This window comes from Globicephala melas, chromosome 4 (genome assembly GCF_963455315.2).
Source record: "Globicephala melas chromosome 4, mGloMel1.2, whole genome shotgun sequence".
NCBI lineage: Eukaryota > Metazoa > Chordata > Mammalia > Artiodactyla > Delphinidae > Globicephala > Globicephala melas.
Window position 1 is genome coordinate 2015899 of NC_083317.1, and position 17692 is coordinate 2033590.

The following is a 17692-nucleotide window of genomic DNA, read 5'->3' on the forward strand; positions in this document are numbered from 1 at the left end:
GTGAGAACCCTCAGGCTGGACAGCCGTTAACGTTCCCTTACCTCACTAAAATGTTTATGATGCTAAGGCAAGAAAAGAGTTCAGGAGCCCTGGGGGATATTAGTCCATAAAGACAATATTTCACTGTGAATAAACAACTTAAAGCGCCGCTGTCTGTCTCTTTCATACACACACGCACACACGTGTTCATAACGTACCTCCATTAAGCTTCGTGCTACTAATTAACACGGCACAGCTTGCTGTGTGTCACTCACATTGTTACCGGCATGTTCATGTGCAAAATCATTTATCTGAAAAGACAGTTCTGAAATAAAACAAACGTCTACCTACAAAACCTAATTCTGTGTGTCCACCAGGTACACGTATTAATCTTTATCGGTGAAGACCAGCTCCCACAGAATAAGCCAAAGTTACCTTAAAAAGAAAGTGATCTAAGAGGCTCGCTTTGGGCCAACGTGAGTGAGCTCCACCGTGTTGAGAGCAGAAATTACATTCTCGAGCAATTAATTAATCAGTGTAAAGAGTAAGTATGCGAATAATATAGTAAAAATTAAGGACATTCACAAAAAGAAAACTCTTTCCTAAGCACATACAGTTCAATGCCTGGGATGGAAGGTTCCGCGTTTTCTACGCCAACAGTCAGGAAGCGGGTAAATGGGGAAAAGAGACCACTCACTTCCAAGAGCTTCAGCTCCTGCACACAGCTGTGCAGCAGCTCTAGGGCGCGCTGAGCCACCTCCCACGGCCTCTGCAGGAAGAGGAGCAGGGTGCACTGGCGAGAGAACAGGTAACTGCGCAGATCTAACAGGGTGGCTTCTTGCCTCTGTATCAATCCGCGCTTCTCCATATCTATGGGCTTTCGGAGGATCAATCCATTCCAGCTCTTCACCGGCTGGCAGAAAAAAGTCAGCCAGTTGGCACCATCTAAACAAACACACATCGTGAAAGGCGCTGACTGCAGATTCCTCCACCTCACTGCGCGGGACCGTGAGCCCTAGTGGACCGACAGGCGGCTCAGCTACTGGATAGGCCCGAAGCGCCGGCCCACCCCTCTGTCTGCGGGGACCCTGTCTAGGGATGCGGGACAGGGTGGTGACCGCAAGGACACCCACTGGGTACCTGGCACCGAGTGATGGGCACTGGGGGACAGGATGTCGGCCACGGGGCACAAGGCCGTACCAGGCCCAGAAGGTCCTGAGCAGGTCAGGATGCAATCAGAGGCGGCCAGGCTGAGGGTCAGGGACACCTCAGGCTCTGCGGTCAGCCGGCCCCAGGAGGAGGGGCGAGGCCCGGGCGGGAGCATGCTGAGTGTGCTGTGCGGCTCATCTTCCTTCATTTCCGCACTTTTCCTGACTTATCTAAGCCTCACGCCTGTCTCAACTCAACCATGTCAATACCTGAGTCATGCTCCTACAGGAAGGGACGGCAGGCACAAGGAAGATGTAGTGGCAGGAAGCAGAGGAGAAAAATTCTTTAACTGTCAAAAATTTCCAATAAGACTCCTCGATTTTAACTTACAGCCCTAAGACTCAAATGTGATCTTAAAATAAATATAAGAATCTACAATAACAAGTCACTCCATCTTTATGAAAATTCTTTTAATCTACCCATCTCCCTCCAAAAGAGAGGTGTCACAGCCACCTAATTCTACGTTCTCTTCAGGAAGTGACTCTCACTGGCACACTTACGTTACCATATGGCTGAAGTGCCAAACACAGCAGAGCATCCTTTACTGATCTGAACTTAGACTCAGCTGATTCAGGGCCCACTAAGCGAGGTGTCCCCTCCCCAGCAGGACCCTCTGCCGGGGCCCCCATCCCCAGCACTCTCCTGGCTCCCCCCACATTTCAGTCAGGCCTCTCCTCGGAGAGCCTCCCAGGCCATCTGTCTGACACTAAACAGCACCTACGTCACCCTACCCCTGCACCCCTGTGCTCTTCTGCAGGCCACACTTACTAGTCTCACTACCTGACTTCAAGTCACACTTTTGCTTTTCTGTTTCTGTTTCCCCTTCATGTAAACTCCATAAAAGAAGGAATTTTGTTTTGTTCCCTACTGTATTTAGAACAGGGCCTGGCGCAGAGTGGGCTCTCAGGAAGTATCTGTTGTATGAATGAACAAAAATGAACAATATTATTTAGCTGCTAAAGTTGGTCCAGGCTTACTTTTGGTTTTAAATTGCCCCAGGTTTATTTTAAAACTGAGAGAACAAAGAAATTATGTAACACATAATGTAAGAAACATGTGAGCTATCTGAGATATATATGTATAATATGGATATGTAAGATATAAGAAATGGAATTTTACCTCTTCTAAACTTTTAAAACTTAATTGGTGAATACTTTGCTTTGGTTATATGCTTATGTTTGTGTCTCAGCAAAGTAAGGAGATCCAAACCTGAACTGCATAAAAACTGTTTTGGAGTGGGACTCAGTGGGTGACATTTCATCACTCCCAGAACAAGGGCGGTGCCCACAGCCCACGCTGACTGTCCCAGCACCTCACTTCCTACAGGTCTCCTAGCAGACACTACGGTCGCTCCTTGGAATCATGCCTTTCTTCAGACACTGTGACAAGGGTTCTCAAAAGAAGCCCCAACAAAGATGTCTATCACAGCACTGCTTGTGGTAGCAAGAGCGGAAACAACCCAAATGTCCAACACCAGTGGGCTGAATAAAGTCTAACGAATCCACACCATGAAGCACTCTGCAGCTCTTATCAGAAACAACTTAGAACCTGATCTGTTAGCTTGAAGAGATGCCTGTGATGGACTGTTAGGAAGAACAACAAGCTACAGACAAAGGTCATGATAATATGATGCCATTTCCTTCAAAATAAATATCAAGCAAAGAACAGTGAGCACAATTATAAACTTTTTCTTTGTATATGGGTCACTGTGCTAGTTTTGTATTTTTAGAAGACTTTAAGACATCATTTAAAAGTTTAAAAGGAAGATGAACACCCTTTACAATGGTGTCATGTAGGACTCACTGTAATGAACTCTCACATATTACAAAGACAACCTCTCAACAGAAGAAAAAGATTCCCACTCTTATGCTAGCAAGGAGGCACAGAATCAGAAGCATCACTAGCCAGCTGTAGGTTGTAGAAATGACACTTCATATCTAAAAAACAACTTCTTAGACACTTTCATTCCTCAAGATTCTTCTACAAGTGTAAGTGACTAATTCTTAATTCTCATTTCATTTCCTATAGGAACCATGGGAATATACTGTATACAATGTTTTTTAAAAAACAACAACAAAAGATGATTTAATCATTAGGTAAATAAACAGCAGCTTCCATACTATTCAAAAGTGGGGAAAGCTATGTTGAGAAAAGAATTTGTTTCTAAAACTTCATTACTCACCCCCAGCACCAAAGTTGACAACATACTGAGAAAACAGAGCGTCCAGTTCATCGTACTGCACCAGGGCATCTTCAAACTGCTGTAGCATCTCAAAAACAAAGGCAAGTTCCTCCTATTTACCCAAAAAAAGTTAAAAAACAAAAGCAAAAATATAAATCAGTGTTTTGAAACAAGTAGCTATGAAAGATTACAACAGAGAAAAGCATGCAGCATAATGAATGATGCTTGTGCTATACCAAGAAAAGATCAATTTAATGACCACACATGTCAACATTTATGCACACACAAAGAGAAGACCAGAAAGAAGCAGGGAACGACCAACATGATCCCCGGAGTCTCTGCGTGACCCACCAGCAGACTGGGCCTGACTGTTCAGCCTCTCGTCCTCGGTACTTCCCTTGCCCCCAGATACACACGTTTTCAGTAGAATTCTGCTGTACGGAGGAGCAGAATCTTCCCTCCAATTACCTATTTATTTATATCTATATAGACTCATGGACATGAATTTTACCCCACAGGTTGAAACCCAAGTCTGTTAGTACTTATTCTGCTGCACAAACTGCTCCCACTTTGGCCACTGAGGGGGCTCCTGGAGGTGGTGCATACCTTCTGCTGACAGACCTCCACCTTCCTTGTGCACCTCTTAACTTTCTGGTTCTACACGATACTGTATTTTCCCTACACCAGCCCTGGAATCAACCACTCCCACAGGAGCCCTGGCACCTTTTATTGGAGAATGCAGTTTAGAAACCAAGATCTTGGCACTGAGTGTGTTCATTGCTACTGAGGTGTCATTTTTTTCTAGGCCCCATCAGAGGAGACAGCAAGGAAATATATGTGTATGTATTAACCCTCACCTACACATACCTCTGTATTTGTGAATCTATCTAGCCAGCAGCCATCCAACCATGGGTTCACACTGATTCTAAACCAGCACCACTGGGTTCATTTAGACTCCCTCTTTCCTGGTTTGTTACTCTTAAAAAATAAGTTTAATAAGCTTGAAGGGTAAAGAGACAGGGAAATCTGAAAGATCTGTCATTGGTCAATCATACAGGGAATTATGAACACATTCAAATTCCCTTAAGTGACCAAAATCATCCAAATACCACTAAGACAGAAGCATCAGAATAAGAGATAAACTTCAAAATTTCTAATGAGAATTGGTCTTTTATTTATTCAAAATGCATTATTTCTTCAGTGATTAATATACAAGTGATGTTTAAATATGAAAATTACACTTTTTCAGTCAAAACATGGTGAACGAGAACAAGGAACCCAAGAGCAACGTTCTTATCACTCCGCAGTGTTGGGAAGGTCCCCTCCCCCAAGCTACTCTATTACACATCACTGTGTTCTCTTAAGGCTTTTCTTCTTAAAAGAGAAAGAGTTGGGGCTTCCCTGGTGGCACAGTGTTTAAGAATCCACCTGCCAATGCAGGGGACATGGGTTCGATCCCTGGTCTGGGAAGATCCCACACGACGTGGAGCAACTAAGCCTGTGAGCCACAACTACTGAGCCTGTGCTCTAGAGCGCGCGAGCCACAACTACTGAGCCCACGAGCCACAACTACTGAAGCCCGCGCACCTAGGGCCCATGCTCCACAACAAGAGAAGCCACCACAATGAGAAGCCCGTGCACCGCAACTAAGAACAGCCCCTGCTCGACACAACTAGAGAAAGCCCGCCCACAGCAACAAACACCCAATGCAGCCAAAAATAATAATAATAAAAAATAAATAATTTTTTTTTAAAAAGAGAGAAAGAGTTGATTACAGACCATACTTTTGTAAACTAGAGTAAAGAAACCAGCTTAAGACAATCTTTTATTGGAACCCAAGGTTATAAAACAAAACTACAGAGGAAACGTTCTTGGGAAGTCATAATTTAATCGCAGCGCCAGGCACGGAGTGGACGCCTTTATCATCAGGATCATCACGACTGCTGGGACTCCTCTGCCTAAGCCATGTCCACGGGAGACACCCCAGGAGGCCCGAGACGCTAACAAAACCAGAAGGACTCTGGGAACAAGGCCATTTCATAAAAGGCTAGGCGCCAAGCTCTGAAGCAGCAGCGCAGCTGACAGAATGATTACTCAGCAGACCTCTCTGATCCTCTGCTTAAGAAGCCAAGAGGATGAAGCATCATTTGTTACCTACCGTATTGTCTTTTGGTTTTAAAAACTATGTCAATATGAATTACCAAGAGAGCTGCCTTATTCATAAAGAATGAAAGGGAACGAGAGAAGAAGGAAACAGCCTAGTTCTATATAATCAGCCAAGTACCTGCACCATGAAATAGTCACAGAAGCTCCAGCCTGGCTCAGTCCTCTTCTCCCTCAAGGTTCTCATGTCATCCTCAAACTTGCCTAGGTTTTTGGTAAAAGACATAAGAAGCAATGTCCTGAGTTTGGTCAGGAAAGCATTCCAGGATTCCTGAGTTCGGGAGGAGTCCTTCAAGGGGTCGGAGAGCACGACACACCTGTGGAGAGATGAACGGACTGTGGAGAAACCACCGCAAGCACAGAACCGCTGCCCCCCCGGCTACCACTTTCCTGGGGCGCAGGTTGGCATCCTCCCTCCCCTTCCTTCCTTCCTTCTTTAATGGGTAGAAAACATTAGGCAGGTGGTGAGAAATCAGATCGGGAAAAGGCTTCATCGTGAACTGATCTAATGCCACATGAGCAGTCAATGCTGTTCCCGAGAGTGCTGCTGTAGAATGGACTGGAAAGGGGGAGAGGGATTTACGATGAGTCTTGAGTCTTAGATCCTGTCCCCAGGGCTCTCTGGAAAATAAGCTGATCGTATCTCACTCAGTTCCCAAACCCCATTTGCCCTGCCCCCTCCAAAAACCTTTTGGTTCCTTGCAACTGACAGACTAAAATTTAGATGTTTTCACATGGCACACGAGGCCCATGACAACACGGACCAACCCAGCTGTCCAGCTTTGGTTCCTACTATCTCCAGCTCAAGCCCACTCAGCTTCTCATGCTCTCCCGTCTTTTTACCCAGCACCTTCCCCGCACAGCCTTGCTCAGCTGACACACCCTCACTGAACCTCTCCCCCAGCCTCGCCCCTGCTGCTCTGCGCTTGGACCCACTGCGATTCCACGACCACAGCAGTCAGTGCGCCCTGGAAACGCCTCCTCTCTTTGCTGGTCTGTTTCTCCCACCAGACTGTGAGCGCCTCAAGAGCAGCGTTAATAAATACTTGATAAATAAAGGCTTAGAAAGATATTGCTTAACTTGTGGGTATAATACAATTTCACTACAAAAAGACTTTGTATGCATGGTGTAAAAATATCAAAGGCATAAAATTACAAGTGTTTCCAATGGATTTGGAAAAGGCAGCACATTCATCCGAGAGATTGGAAAAGGTAACTTTCTTTATCCTTGATAACAATAATTCAGAAAGATGAATAAATCTGAACTCAGAAATAACTTTTAAATATTGATGCTATGAGTTTCAACATTCCTCCTCTGTAAATATTTTACCTGAACTACCAGCAAGTAGCAAAATGCACAGATTCTAAGTTTCATTTTCTCTGAGCTCCATCATACCTCTTGGAGGGAGGACTAAAGCTATGGATTATAAGTCAGTGGACAAAGGGTGAAACAGCCATAGTCTAGGTGGTCCACCAGGTGAGTAATCAGTACCAAGAAGAAAATTTTTAAGTCGGTGGCCGGCTTTAATCCAGTCATTCCATCCCCACTAGATTCTGTTTCTTCCCCTGAAAGATAAAGGGGTCCAGTCAGCTCACTCCTAAGCCCCCTCCCTCAAAGGACTCACATGTACTTATTCACTATATGAGCTGCGAGGGTCTATCAGCTCAGTAGTTTCTCCTTAAGGCGTTCTCAAGGATTATAATCCCTGTTTATTCCTGACCAGACACAGAGTTCTCTATACCTACAAGGGGTAGATGAAAAAGGAAACTGACACAAATACCAATCACCAAAACGATGTTTTCCTTCAGTGACCTGGTGCCTATCAATCAGACAATATATTCATTACACTCTCTATCCCTTATTATGCCCTTCAACATTTACTGTTTCTACTACATCTTCTTCTTCTCTTATTAATTAATACAACAAACTATGCTTCAGAAATTCACATCGAGCGCAGTTAACTGAGAAAGGGAGAACCCCAAACAGCTCCTCAAGTCAGGCGTGGTGGAGTCTGAGCTGGAGTAGAGCAGCGTCCACATGGCACGCGGCTGCATGGCAAGGAGCTCCAGGCCGGGGTCTCCACCAGTCACAGGGACGCTGCTGGCACAGACAATTAACACACGACCCTCTGCTTCAGCAACACTTAGCAAAAGCCTGAAAATGCACAAAAACTTTCACCAAGCAATTTTCCTTTTAGAGAGTTATCCTAAGGAAATAATTAAGGATGTAGATAACATCTGAGCTAGAATGATGTTTATAATTTTATAATAATAAGTAAGCAATAACTTATAAGTCCAGCGGAGGACTGTATAAATAACTTATAGTGCATTAATACTATGGACTACTATACACTAACTAACAATAATAGTGTAGAAATACATTTACTGTTCAAAGAAAACATTCTGTATTAAGTGAAATCTATACTTTTAAGTACAGACTTGTCAAAGGTGGCTTTGCAAATTCATGAAAATCAAAATGTTAGAAGGCATCTCTAAATATTGAAGATGAAATGTTAAAAATTTTAGTAAGTTAAATTTTTCGTATAAAGAATAATCATTAAAAGCAAGTTAGTTTTAAATGGGCCTAGCAGAAACATACTTTTGGAAATTAGATAAAATTATAACGTAGACAAAAACAATCAATAAGCACTTCAAAAAAATTACTACACAATTTGAACTTTTCGTAAGCTTAGACTAACACACCCCATTAGTACCAATTTATTTACTTAACAAAATCCCAAACAAATATGATTTCTTTTGTTATATTAAAAACCACTCAAGGACTTCCCTGGTGGTGCAGTGGTTAAGAATCTTCCTGCCAATGCGGGGGACATGGGTTCGAGCCATGGTCTGGGAAGATCCCACATGCCGCGGAGCAACTAAGCCCCTGCGCCACAACTACTGAGCCCACACACCTAGAAGCCCGTGCTCCGCAACAAGAGAAGCCACCGCAATGAGAAGCCCGCACACCGCAACAAAGCGTAGCGCCTGCTCGCCACAACTAGAGAGAGCCCACGTGCAGCTACGAAGACCCAATGCAGCCAAAAAATAAATAAGTTAATTAATTAAAAAACAAAACAAAACAAAAAAACACCACTCAGAGGCCATTCGGGTTTGACTTTGGGCTCCCCCCGTCTCAGCATTCCCTGCGGCCCACTTCCCCTCAGATGGTAAAGCTGCTCTCTTCCCTACAGGCCTTACTGCCGTCCACTCTTCTTTCAGAACAAAAATGTTAGTACACCTAACCACAGAGAGGAAAAGGACACTCAGTAATGGAGCACCTAGCAGAATGTTAAACTGATTCCTTTGAGATAACTAATGTATGAATAACAAACCACAGAAAAAAATCCCCAGAAGTCCAGATTGAGTGAGATTTCCCTAAGATAAAGTGTAAGCTCAACCATCGAACTCAAACTTTAAATACAGCAAGTCTGAACATTACTGTGTACCCAGCATTGTGTGGAACACAGAAAGGAAGTCCACACGTGGCTCCCTCCCCGAAGAACTGTCAGCTCATCAGGTGGACCTGACACAGGATGCGGTCAAGTGGCAGCCACGTGGCAGGGTCTGGTTGGGACTCCTGGCCGCACACACCCAGGATCTCTTCCCTTAACTCCTCGCACGTCCTTCATTTCTTAGCCCCCAGAGCAGGCCAGCTCCCCTACTCCCAGCTCTTGCCGCACTCTGGAACCTTCTGTCTGAGCATTTGCCACTGCGGTGACCACAAGTGTGATGACTTGGGTGTGAAGTAATGCCCGCCTCTGCCGCTAGACCACGCAGTATCAGAGCAGGGGCGAGGCTCACCACCGCAACCCCAGCATCTCAAGTGCTAAACTGCCAGATACAGACTAAACTGGCCAGGTGCTGAGATGCACTGGCCGGCACAGCTAGGCACGGACTCTTCACTTCCTGAAGAGACAGGAAGTGAGCTACCAGCAGGAGAGAACAGGGCGCAGACACGGCTGAGCAAGAGGGGAAAGTAAGTCCAGGTGCTGAAGTAGCCACCAAAGTCTCAGGTTCCCTTTTAGAGTTTCTGAGGAAGACTAAACCAGCATTTTATAACTACTTCTGTCTTAAGGAACTCTTACTAGGTGTTAAGGTAAACAAAACACAGGGTCCCAGCACCAAGAAACGCCCAAGGAGCCCTGCTGTACACAGGCTGCAGACTTCTCAGAGCCCTTCCTGTGCTAACACCCATCACCGGCCTTCCAAGGGGACCCACCGTGGTCTCTCCCACGGTCACCAGGCCTCGGGGCCTCCCGGCCAGGTAACCCGTTGCAGATGACTGTTCAGAGCTTCTTGCCAGCCGGCCAGGAACTCCACGAGGAGAGGGACCTAGTCTTCTCCTCAGCACCCATCACATGCTCAAGTGTCAGGCATCGGACAGGTGCTCACACAGCAAATATTTACTACCACCCGGAAGCCAGTAAACTGTATCATCCAGACATCAGCCCAAAGAGGTAAAATGAAGCATACACTTACCTGTCACTCTGTTTATTACAGAAATCGTTTCTTATTTTGTCCACAATAGAGGTCCGGGGCAGGATGTTGGTTTTGTTTCTTTTCTTGGCGTCGTTTTCAACTACCACTATTAACCAGTCCACAGAGCTATGAGCTTTGAGAACATTCTGCCACTTGGTGAGGTCGTCTTTTACTGTAGCTTTATACACTTCAGTATCCTGAAAATAAAGAATTCACTGTGAAAGCAGGTTAATTAATATCCTTTAGTGTATATGGCAAATGTGTCCAATAACAGAAGACAGCGCGCTTTCCTGCTCCGGGATGGGGACGCTGCACGGAAAGCCCGGCGCTGGTCCCGGCTGCTGGCACTCTGGGCAGGCTCACACCACACCCCAGGTGTGCGCTGTCCCCAAGACCAGGGACGCCGAGGGGAGGTCTTCCAGCGTTACAGAGGAAGAGGTGGAGAGGCAAGGGCCGAGCAAGCTGCCCACAGCAACACAGTCTGCTAACTAAGCTGGGACTTTAAAACCCAGGTCTGCAGGGCCAGAGGCCATGGGCCCAAGCACAACAGGGTCCCAACACGGTCACAGCCCCGCCTTGATGGGAGAGGCGAGTGGCTGTGGAGCCCTCAGAACCACTCTAACCTCAGTGCCACGTGCAGGCCACGTCAGGGGCAAGGCAGCTTCAGAGGCGAACCCGAGTAAAGAGGACACTCTAGGGCTTTTGAAAGTTGTTCTCATTCACATGGAGCGATAGGGGAGCCGGCCTGGGCCTAACACTCAAAGCTGCTCCTGACTCAGAGCACCACACACCAGCCTGCTAAAGAGCGCACCCCGCCTGCGCGAACGCCAACGAGGCGAGCCTCGGTTCTCTCCCAGGGAGAAGCAGGGAAACAGAAGTGTTCCTTGCTTTGTAACTCTATTTACAACTGACGTTACGCTCCATCAATCCACTAAGCAGATTCAGAGTGAAAAAACCAAGATGCTTAACTCATTTCAATATCAGGCACTTAAAAACCTCTGGAAACTATACTTAGCAGCTACTGTCTAAATACATGCTTTCCCCTCTTTTAACAGAAAGATTCCTTACTATCCTGCTTATATTTTCTCTGGATTTTTTAGTCTCTCTCGAGTAACACTCGTGATTGATCCATGAATGAGTTAAATCTCAAATTCTGTATCAAGTCCCTCCTTTCGTTTAATTAATAAGTGAAAAGTTCCAAAAGGCAGTACTTAAAAATTTTTTAAACTGCTATGTCCTCAGTTTAAATTTGAAATAAGTACACTCTGAAAAAGATCTCTGGGTTAAAAATTAAAAGGAAAACCATCCTGCAAAAATCTCATTTCTGTGAATTAATATCCAACAATAACATACACATATACTGCGTATTTTCCATGCAATGGCAGTGCTTAGGACTGGAAGCTTTGATTTTACAATGCTGGTGTCTGTCGAAACCCAGATGCATGACGCCTGGAAAGTGAAACCAAAAGGCCAGGGGGCTGCAGCCACAGAGCCCGGCAGCTTTAAAATCAAGGCGCAGACACAAATCGCAGGGCGGACAAGGGGCGGTGAGGAGCCCCGACAAGCTCCAAGGCCGTCCCGGGGCCAGTTCAGGGCACCCTTCACCAGAATCCACACTGAGGAGAGGTGGCCGCACCCCAGGGGACACCAGCCCCTCTCCTGGGGACATTCTGGGGCAGCTTGCGGGGACTCTCGGGAAGAGGCCTCGCTGAGCGGCCGGCTGGACAGAGTCCCCCAAAGTTCTGGTGGAATCGGGAGGACAGAACCCAGTCCATCACTCACGACAGTGAGCAAACAGCAAACATTCCTAAAAAGACTCACTGACTTTGCAGAAGAGGAACCCAAGCTGAGCCACTGAGGTTAAGGGGTCTCTCAGGAAACCACAGCCAAGAGAGGAAGATGCCATCACAGGGAAGGAAGGGGGACGAGGGGGTCCTAGTGGGGAGCAGCCGCCTCGGCACCAGAGTCAAGCCAGGTGAGGAGGGCATCACAGCGCAGATGACGAAGGACTGGGGGCTGGCTTGGGGTGTCCCAGGACAAGCAGGGCAAGCAGGGCCTCCGAGGCAGGTCATGGGTCACATGAGGTGGGGAGGGGGTGATCCAGCAGAGCATCAGCCCCAGAGCGGGGGGCACCCACGCCACAGGGCAGCAGGACAGCAGTGACAGGAGAAGGTTCACAGGCAGCGATGATTCCAATAAGCAAACAAATGGAGGATAATGAGTGCCTGGCTTCTCCAAGCCGGAGAAGGGAGTTACAAGTATGGAAAGGGAAGGAACTATGTCCCAAGTAGTATAATATGATTTGAAGGAAAGAGGTGTAACTTACAGTGTATACTATAAACCAGAGTTGCCCAACCCCCCGGGCCAAGGACTGGTACCGGTCCGCGCCTATTAAGAACCGGGCCACACAGCAGGAGGTGAGCGACGGGCGAAGCTTTGTCTGCCGCTCCCCATCACTCACATCACCACCTGAACTTTCCCCCCACCCCACCCCCGGTCCTTGGAAAAACTGTCTTCAACAAAACCGGTCCCTGGTGCCAAAAAGGTTGGGGACCGCTGCTATAAACCATAAAGCAACTAGTGGAATAACATAACAAAGAGTTTTACTTTTAAATCTAAACTCCTAAACATTGTCAACTTGCTCCAAAAAATTTTCTTAACAGATGGTAATCAAAACTATCAATAGGAACTTCCCAGGTGGCGCAGTGGTTAAGAATCTGCCTGCCAATGCACGGGACACACGTTTGAGCCCTGGTCCGGGAAGATCCCACATGCCACGGAGCAACTAAGCCCATGTGCCACAACTACTGAGCCTGTGTGCCACAACTACTGAAGCCCACGCACCGCAACGAAGTGTAGCCCCTGCTCCCGCAACTAGAGAAAGTTTGCGCACAGAAACAAATACCCAACCCGGCCAAAAAAATTAATTAATTAATTAAAATTAAAATTTTAAAAAACTATCAATAAAACAAAACAAAAGGGCTTACCTGGTGGCGCAGTGGTTGAGAGTCCGCCTGCCGATGCAGGGGACACAGGTTCGTGCCCCGGTCCGGGAGGATCCCACATGCCGCGGAGCGGCTGGGCCTGTGAGCCACGGCCACTGAGCCTGTGCGTCCGGAGCCTGTGCTCCGCAACGGGAGAGGCCACAGCAGTGAGAGGCCCGCGTACCACAAAAAACCAAAACCAAAACCAAAACCAAAACAAACAAAAACAAAACAAAACAAAAAAACTAAAACAAAACAAAAAAACCCCACAGGCTCCCTATTAGAAAACAAGTTTAAGGAAAACAAAACACCATCATCCATAATGCCCACAAAAACTACACCTAGCAAAAAAATGCAAGACTTTTATGAAAAACATTATGACACGTTACGAAAACATAAAAAAGCCATAAAGAATGGAGAAACAAACCAGGTTCCCGGAGGAGAAGATTCATGATCATTAAAATTCTTCTCAGATGAACGTGTAACTTTTCCAAGACAATCCCAATCAAAACACCTCAGTCTTTTGTGTTTTTCTTTTCAGTCACTGTTCCAGTTACCTATGGCTTTGTAACGAACCACTACAATACGCAGTGGTCCAGAGATTTGCTCACAGACCTGCACCCTGGAGATTTGGTGGACAGCTCGTCTGCCCCACGTGGTGTCAGCTGTGGCACTGGAAGGCTAGGAGAGAGAAGGCAATGACATGTCTGCTGATGGACACTAGCTTGTTGACAGCATCTGCTGGGGCTGGGAGTGCACACCTCCAAATGGCCTTCCCACAGGGGCACTGACTTCCTCTGAGAATGGTGGCTGGGATCTGACAGCAAGCATCCCAAGAGGACGCAGCAAAAGATATATTCCCTTTTAGGACAGTCTCAAGAGTCATAGCTTCTCTTCTGCCAGTCAGACCCACCCAGATTCAACTGGAGGAAACACAGACCCAGGCTCTCATGGCAGGAGTGTCACTGCCGTGCAGAGAAGAACACGTGGGATGGGAGATACTGGTACAGACATTTTTGGAAAATAAAATCTGTACACCTAACCATCGGATTCTAAAATTCATATGAAAGAGAAAATGCATGCTAGCCAAGAGATTTATTTTAAAAGGACAGATATCAATACATATTATAAAAATGTAATTAAATGTAATTAAAAGTCTGGTCCAGGCATAGAACAGACAATGATCAATAGAACTGATGTGTCCAGAATATTGTGCATAAAGGATACTGCTTTAAAATAAAGGTGATGGGACTTCCCTGGTGGTGCAGTGGTTAAGAATCTGCCTGCCAGGGGCTTCCCTGGTGGCGCAGTGGTTGAGAGTCCACCTGCCGATGCAGGGACACGGGTTCGTGCCCCGGTCCAGGAAGATCCCACATGCCGCGGAGCGGCTGGGCCCGTGAGCCATGGCCGCTGAGCCTGAGAGTCTGGAGCCTGTGCTCCGCAACAGGGGAGGCCGCGGCAGTGAGAGGCCCGCGTACTGCCAAAAAAAAAAAAAAGAATCTGCCTGCCAATGCAGGGGACATGGGTTTGATCCCTGGTCTGGGAAGATCTCACATCAGCGGAGCAATTAAGCCCGTGTGCCACAACTACTGAGCCAGCGTGCCTAGAGCCCGTGCTCCACACAAGAGAAGCCACCACAATGAGAAGCCAGTGCAACCCAATGAAGAGCAGCCCCTGCTCGCCACAAGTAGAGAAAGCCTGCGTGCAGCAACGAAGACCCAATGCAGCCAAAAAATATAAATAAATAAATAAAAATTAATTAATTAAAGTTGACATTTTCAGTAAGTGGGGAAAAGGTAGACTATTATGAAATGATATTAGGTCAAGTTGCTCCCCATTTAGACAACAAATTAGACACTGAACCCACACTGCTCCTATCATATACAAAAATAACTTGAAGCTATACAGATCCAAATATAAAACACAATTATAAAAATATTAAAAGAAAACATAGGAGAAAATCAGTTACTATCTTCAGATAGACAAGGCCTTCCTAAACATGAAACACTACTCAGAAACCATGTTTTTGATGACATATTTCACTCCATAAAGATTATAATAGTTATTAATATTCATGCACTAAATAATACATCAACTACCTATATAAAACAGAACTACAGAAGATGCAAGAGAAATAGAAACATTCTAATAATAGAAGACTTTACCATACACACTGTCAGTTAAAGATAGATCAAGTGGACAAAACAAAATATAAATGACCTCAACAACGTAATCAGTACAAGCTCTTATGGGTACATATTTAATATTACAATCTAAAAACAAAGAACATACATTCTCAAGCACACATGGAACACCCAGAAAGACTTTATTAGGTCACAAAGAAAAAAAATTTTCCTAATAGCAGAAAATATTGAAAACACCACTCTAATCACAATGCAATAAAATTAGAAATGTTAACGTGAAAAAATTTTTAAACTTCCTTCTGGAGATTAAAAAACTTTCTGTTAAACTATTGAGCGTAAGGGGCGATACAAACAGAAAATAGAGAATTTCTGAAAAATAGTAACAGAACACGGGAATATATTTAAATTTACATCTTTAAAGACCTATATCACTAAAAAAGTTTAGAATGAAAATAAATGCATTCCCAACTTAAAAAAACTAGGAAAAGAACAAAGTAAACTGTAAGAAAACAAAAGGAAGGAAATAATAAAAATGGAAGCAGAAATTAATGAGATAGAAAACATGCTAATAGTATATCAGATTAATAAATAAAACTCCTGTTTCTCTGGGGGGGGGAGAAACAACTAATTTAATCAAGGAAGAAAGGAAGAAAACACAAATATACAAAATAAGAAATAATGATGGGGAAATAACTATTGACACAGAGCATTTTTTTGTTTTGTTTTTTTGTGGTACGCGGGCCTCTCACTGTTGCGGCCTCTCCCGTTGCGGAGCACAGGCTCCGGACGCACAGGCTCAGCGGCCATGGCTCACGGGTCCAGCCGCTCCGCGGCATGTGGGATCTTCCCGGACCGGGGCACGAACCCGTGTGCCCTGCATCGGCAGGCGGACTCCCAACCACTGTGCCACCAGGGAAGCCCCAGAGCATATTTTAAAAGTTGAAAAAAGACCACTTCATACACCTCAATGAAAAAAAATTTTTAAACTGAAATGTATAATTTCTAAGAAAAATATAGTTTATCAAAATTGACAAATGGCTGAAACAGATCAAATTCCATGGAAGGGACACAGAAAGTGATCAAGGAACTATTCCACAAGAAAGTACCAGGTCCAGATGGTTTCTCAGGAGAACTCTAGCAAACCCTAGAGACCAGATAGTACTAGTGCTACGTAAATTGTTTCAGATAGAGAAAACAAAAACTTCCAAGTTATTTTTATGAATCAAGTATAACATTGATACCTAAACCTGATAAACACAGCAGAAAAAAAAGTTATAGACCAATCACTTGTGAATATATTGATACATGCAAAAAATCCTAAATAATGTGAACAGACGCCAATACCACATTAAGAAAATAATACTCTGACCAAGTGGAATATACCAGGAATGCAAGTATGGTTCAATAATTAGAAACCCATTAATGTAATTCAACAAATTAGTAGATATAAGTGGGAAAAATCATGATTATCTCCACCAGGTATGAGAAAGGCTTTAACAGGATTCAACAGTGTATTCCTAATAAAAACCCTCGAGAAAATAGGAACGGATGGAAGTTCCTTCACACACTCACTCAAATTTACCTTATTCCCATAGCCAGCGCCCTACTGTGGGGAGACACCACAGGCATTCCCACTGAAGTCAGGAACAAGGAAAAGATACCCACTGTCTCCACTGCTACTAGACAATGTCTTACAACAGGAAAAGCAATTTGAGGCATAAGAATTGAAAAGGAAGAAACAAGACTCTGCAGGTGACAGGATAGGGTATCTGGAAAACCCTAGACTTTGGGGCCTAGAGAACCAATGATAAAACTAACTCAAACAATAAAAGAATCCAGTAAGGTTAACATGAAAAAAATCAACGTCTTCATATACAAAAAAAATAACCAACTAGAAGATATAATGGGAGAGAAAACCCCGTTGACAATAGCAACTAAAAAGTAAAATACTTAGAAAAGTAATTTGATACTAAAATCCATGTGGAAAAATAAACATGCCAGAGCAACTAGGCAAACACTGAAGAGAATGACCCCTGGGAGAGGACCAGCCCGACCAGGTACGAATGTGGACTGTCAGTCTAGGGAAAGCACGAACGGCAAACAAAGTGTGCACTCTTCATAGCAGGTTTGTTTCTGGCTGTAGTACAGGTGTAGCAATTCTGAAACTATGCTATGCATATTGCAGGACTGAGCAGGTGAGGGAATGTGTTGATGCGTCAGAGCCAGGGTAGATATAAACACGGAACAGGGTAAGGCGAGAAAGAGCCCTGTGGGGTTAGAGGCTAAAATCAGAGGCATCAGTATCAACTCATGATTTCTAAGACACGTGCTTCCCTAGCCCTGTGTAGTCAAAAGGCATAGAAGCGGGGACCCTCCCACAGTGCCAGGGGAACCAGGGCTCTGTGAAAAAATGGCTGATTCCAGCACAAGGGTAGCAAAGGGACAAGAACCCAGAACACCTTGCTGTACCAGAAAGCTAGGAAGTGCTCAAAAGGCATAGGAGCCAGCTTGAAGTGACTCTCGCTGGCCAAATCCGGGACAACTTGAAC

General features: G+C 45.1%; 1 protein-coding gene across 5 annotated transcripts in view; it reads right to left on the reverse strand.

Annotated features, from left to right (window-relative positions):
* TRAPPC10 (trafficking protein particle complex subunit 10) overlaps positions 1-17692 on the reverse strand; it is an 88852-nt gene that overhangs the window by 37608 nt on the left and 33552 nt on the right. For 4 of the 5 annotated variants that reach the window (XM_060297706.1, XM_030835543.2, XM_060297704.2 and 1 more), the window contains 4 exons: positions 10016-10212; positions 5655-5850; positions 3371-3482; positions 677-924 (listed from right to left, as the gene is read on the reverse strand). In XM_060297706.1, coding sequence (XP_060153689.1) covers positions 677-924; positions 3371-3482; positions 5655-5850; positions 10016-10212 — 753 coding nt within the window. Of the gene's footprint in view, positions 1-676; positions 925-3370; positions 3483-5654; positions 5851-6929; positions 7038-10015; positions 10213-17692 lie in introns of those variants that run through there. The other variant, XM_060297708.1, reaches the window with a different exon arrangement.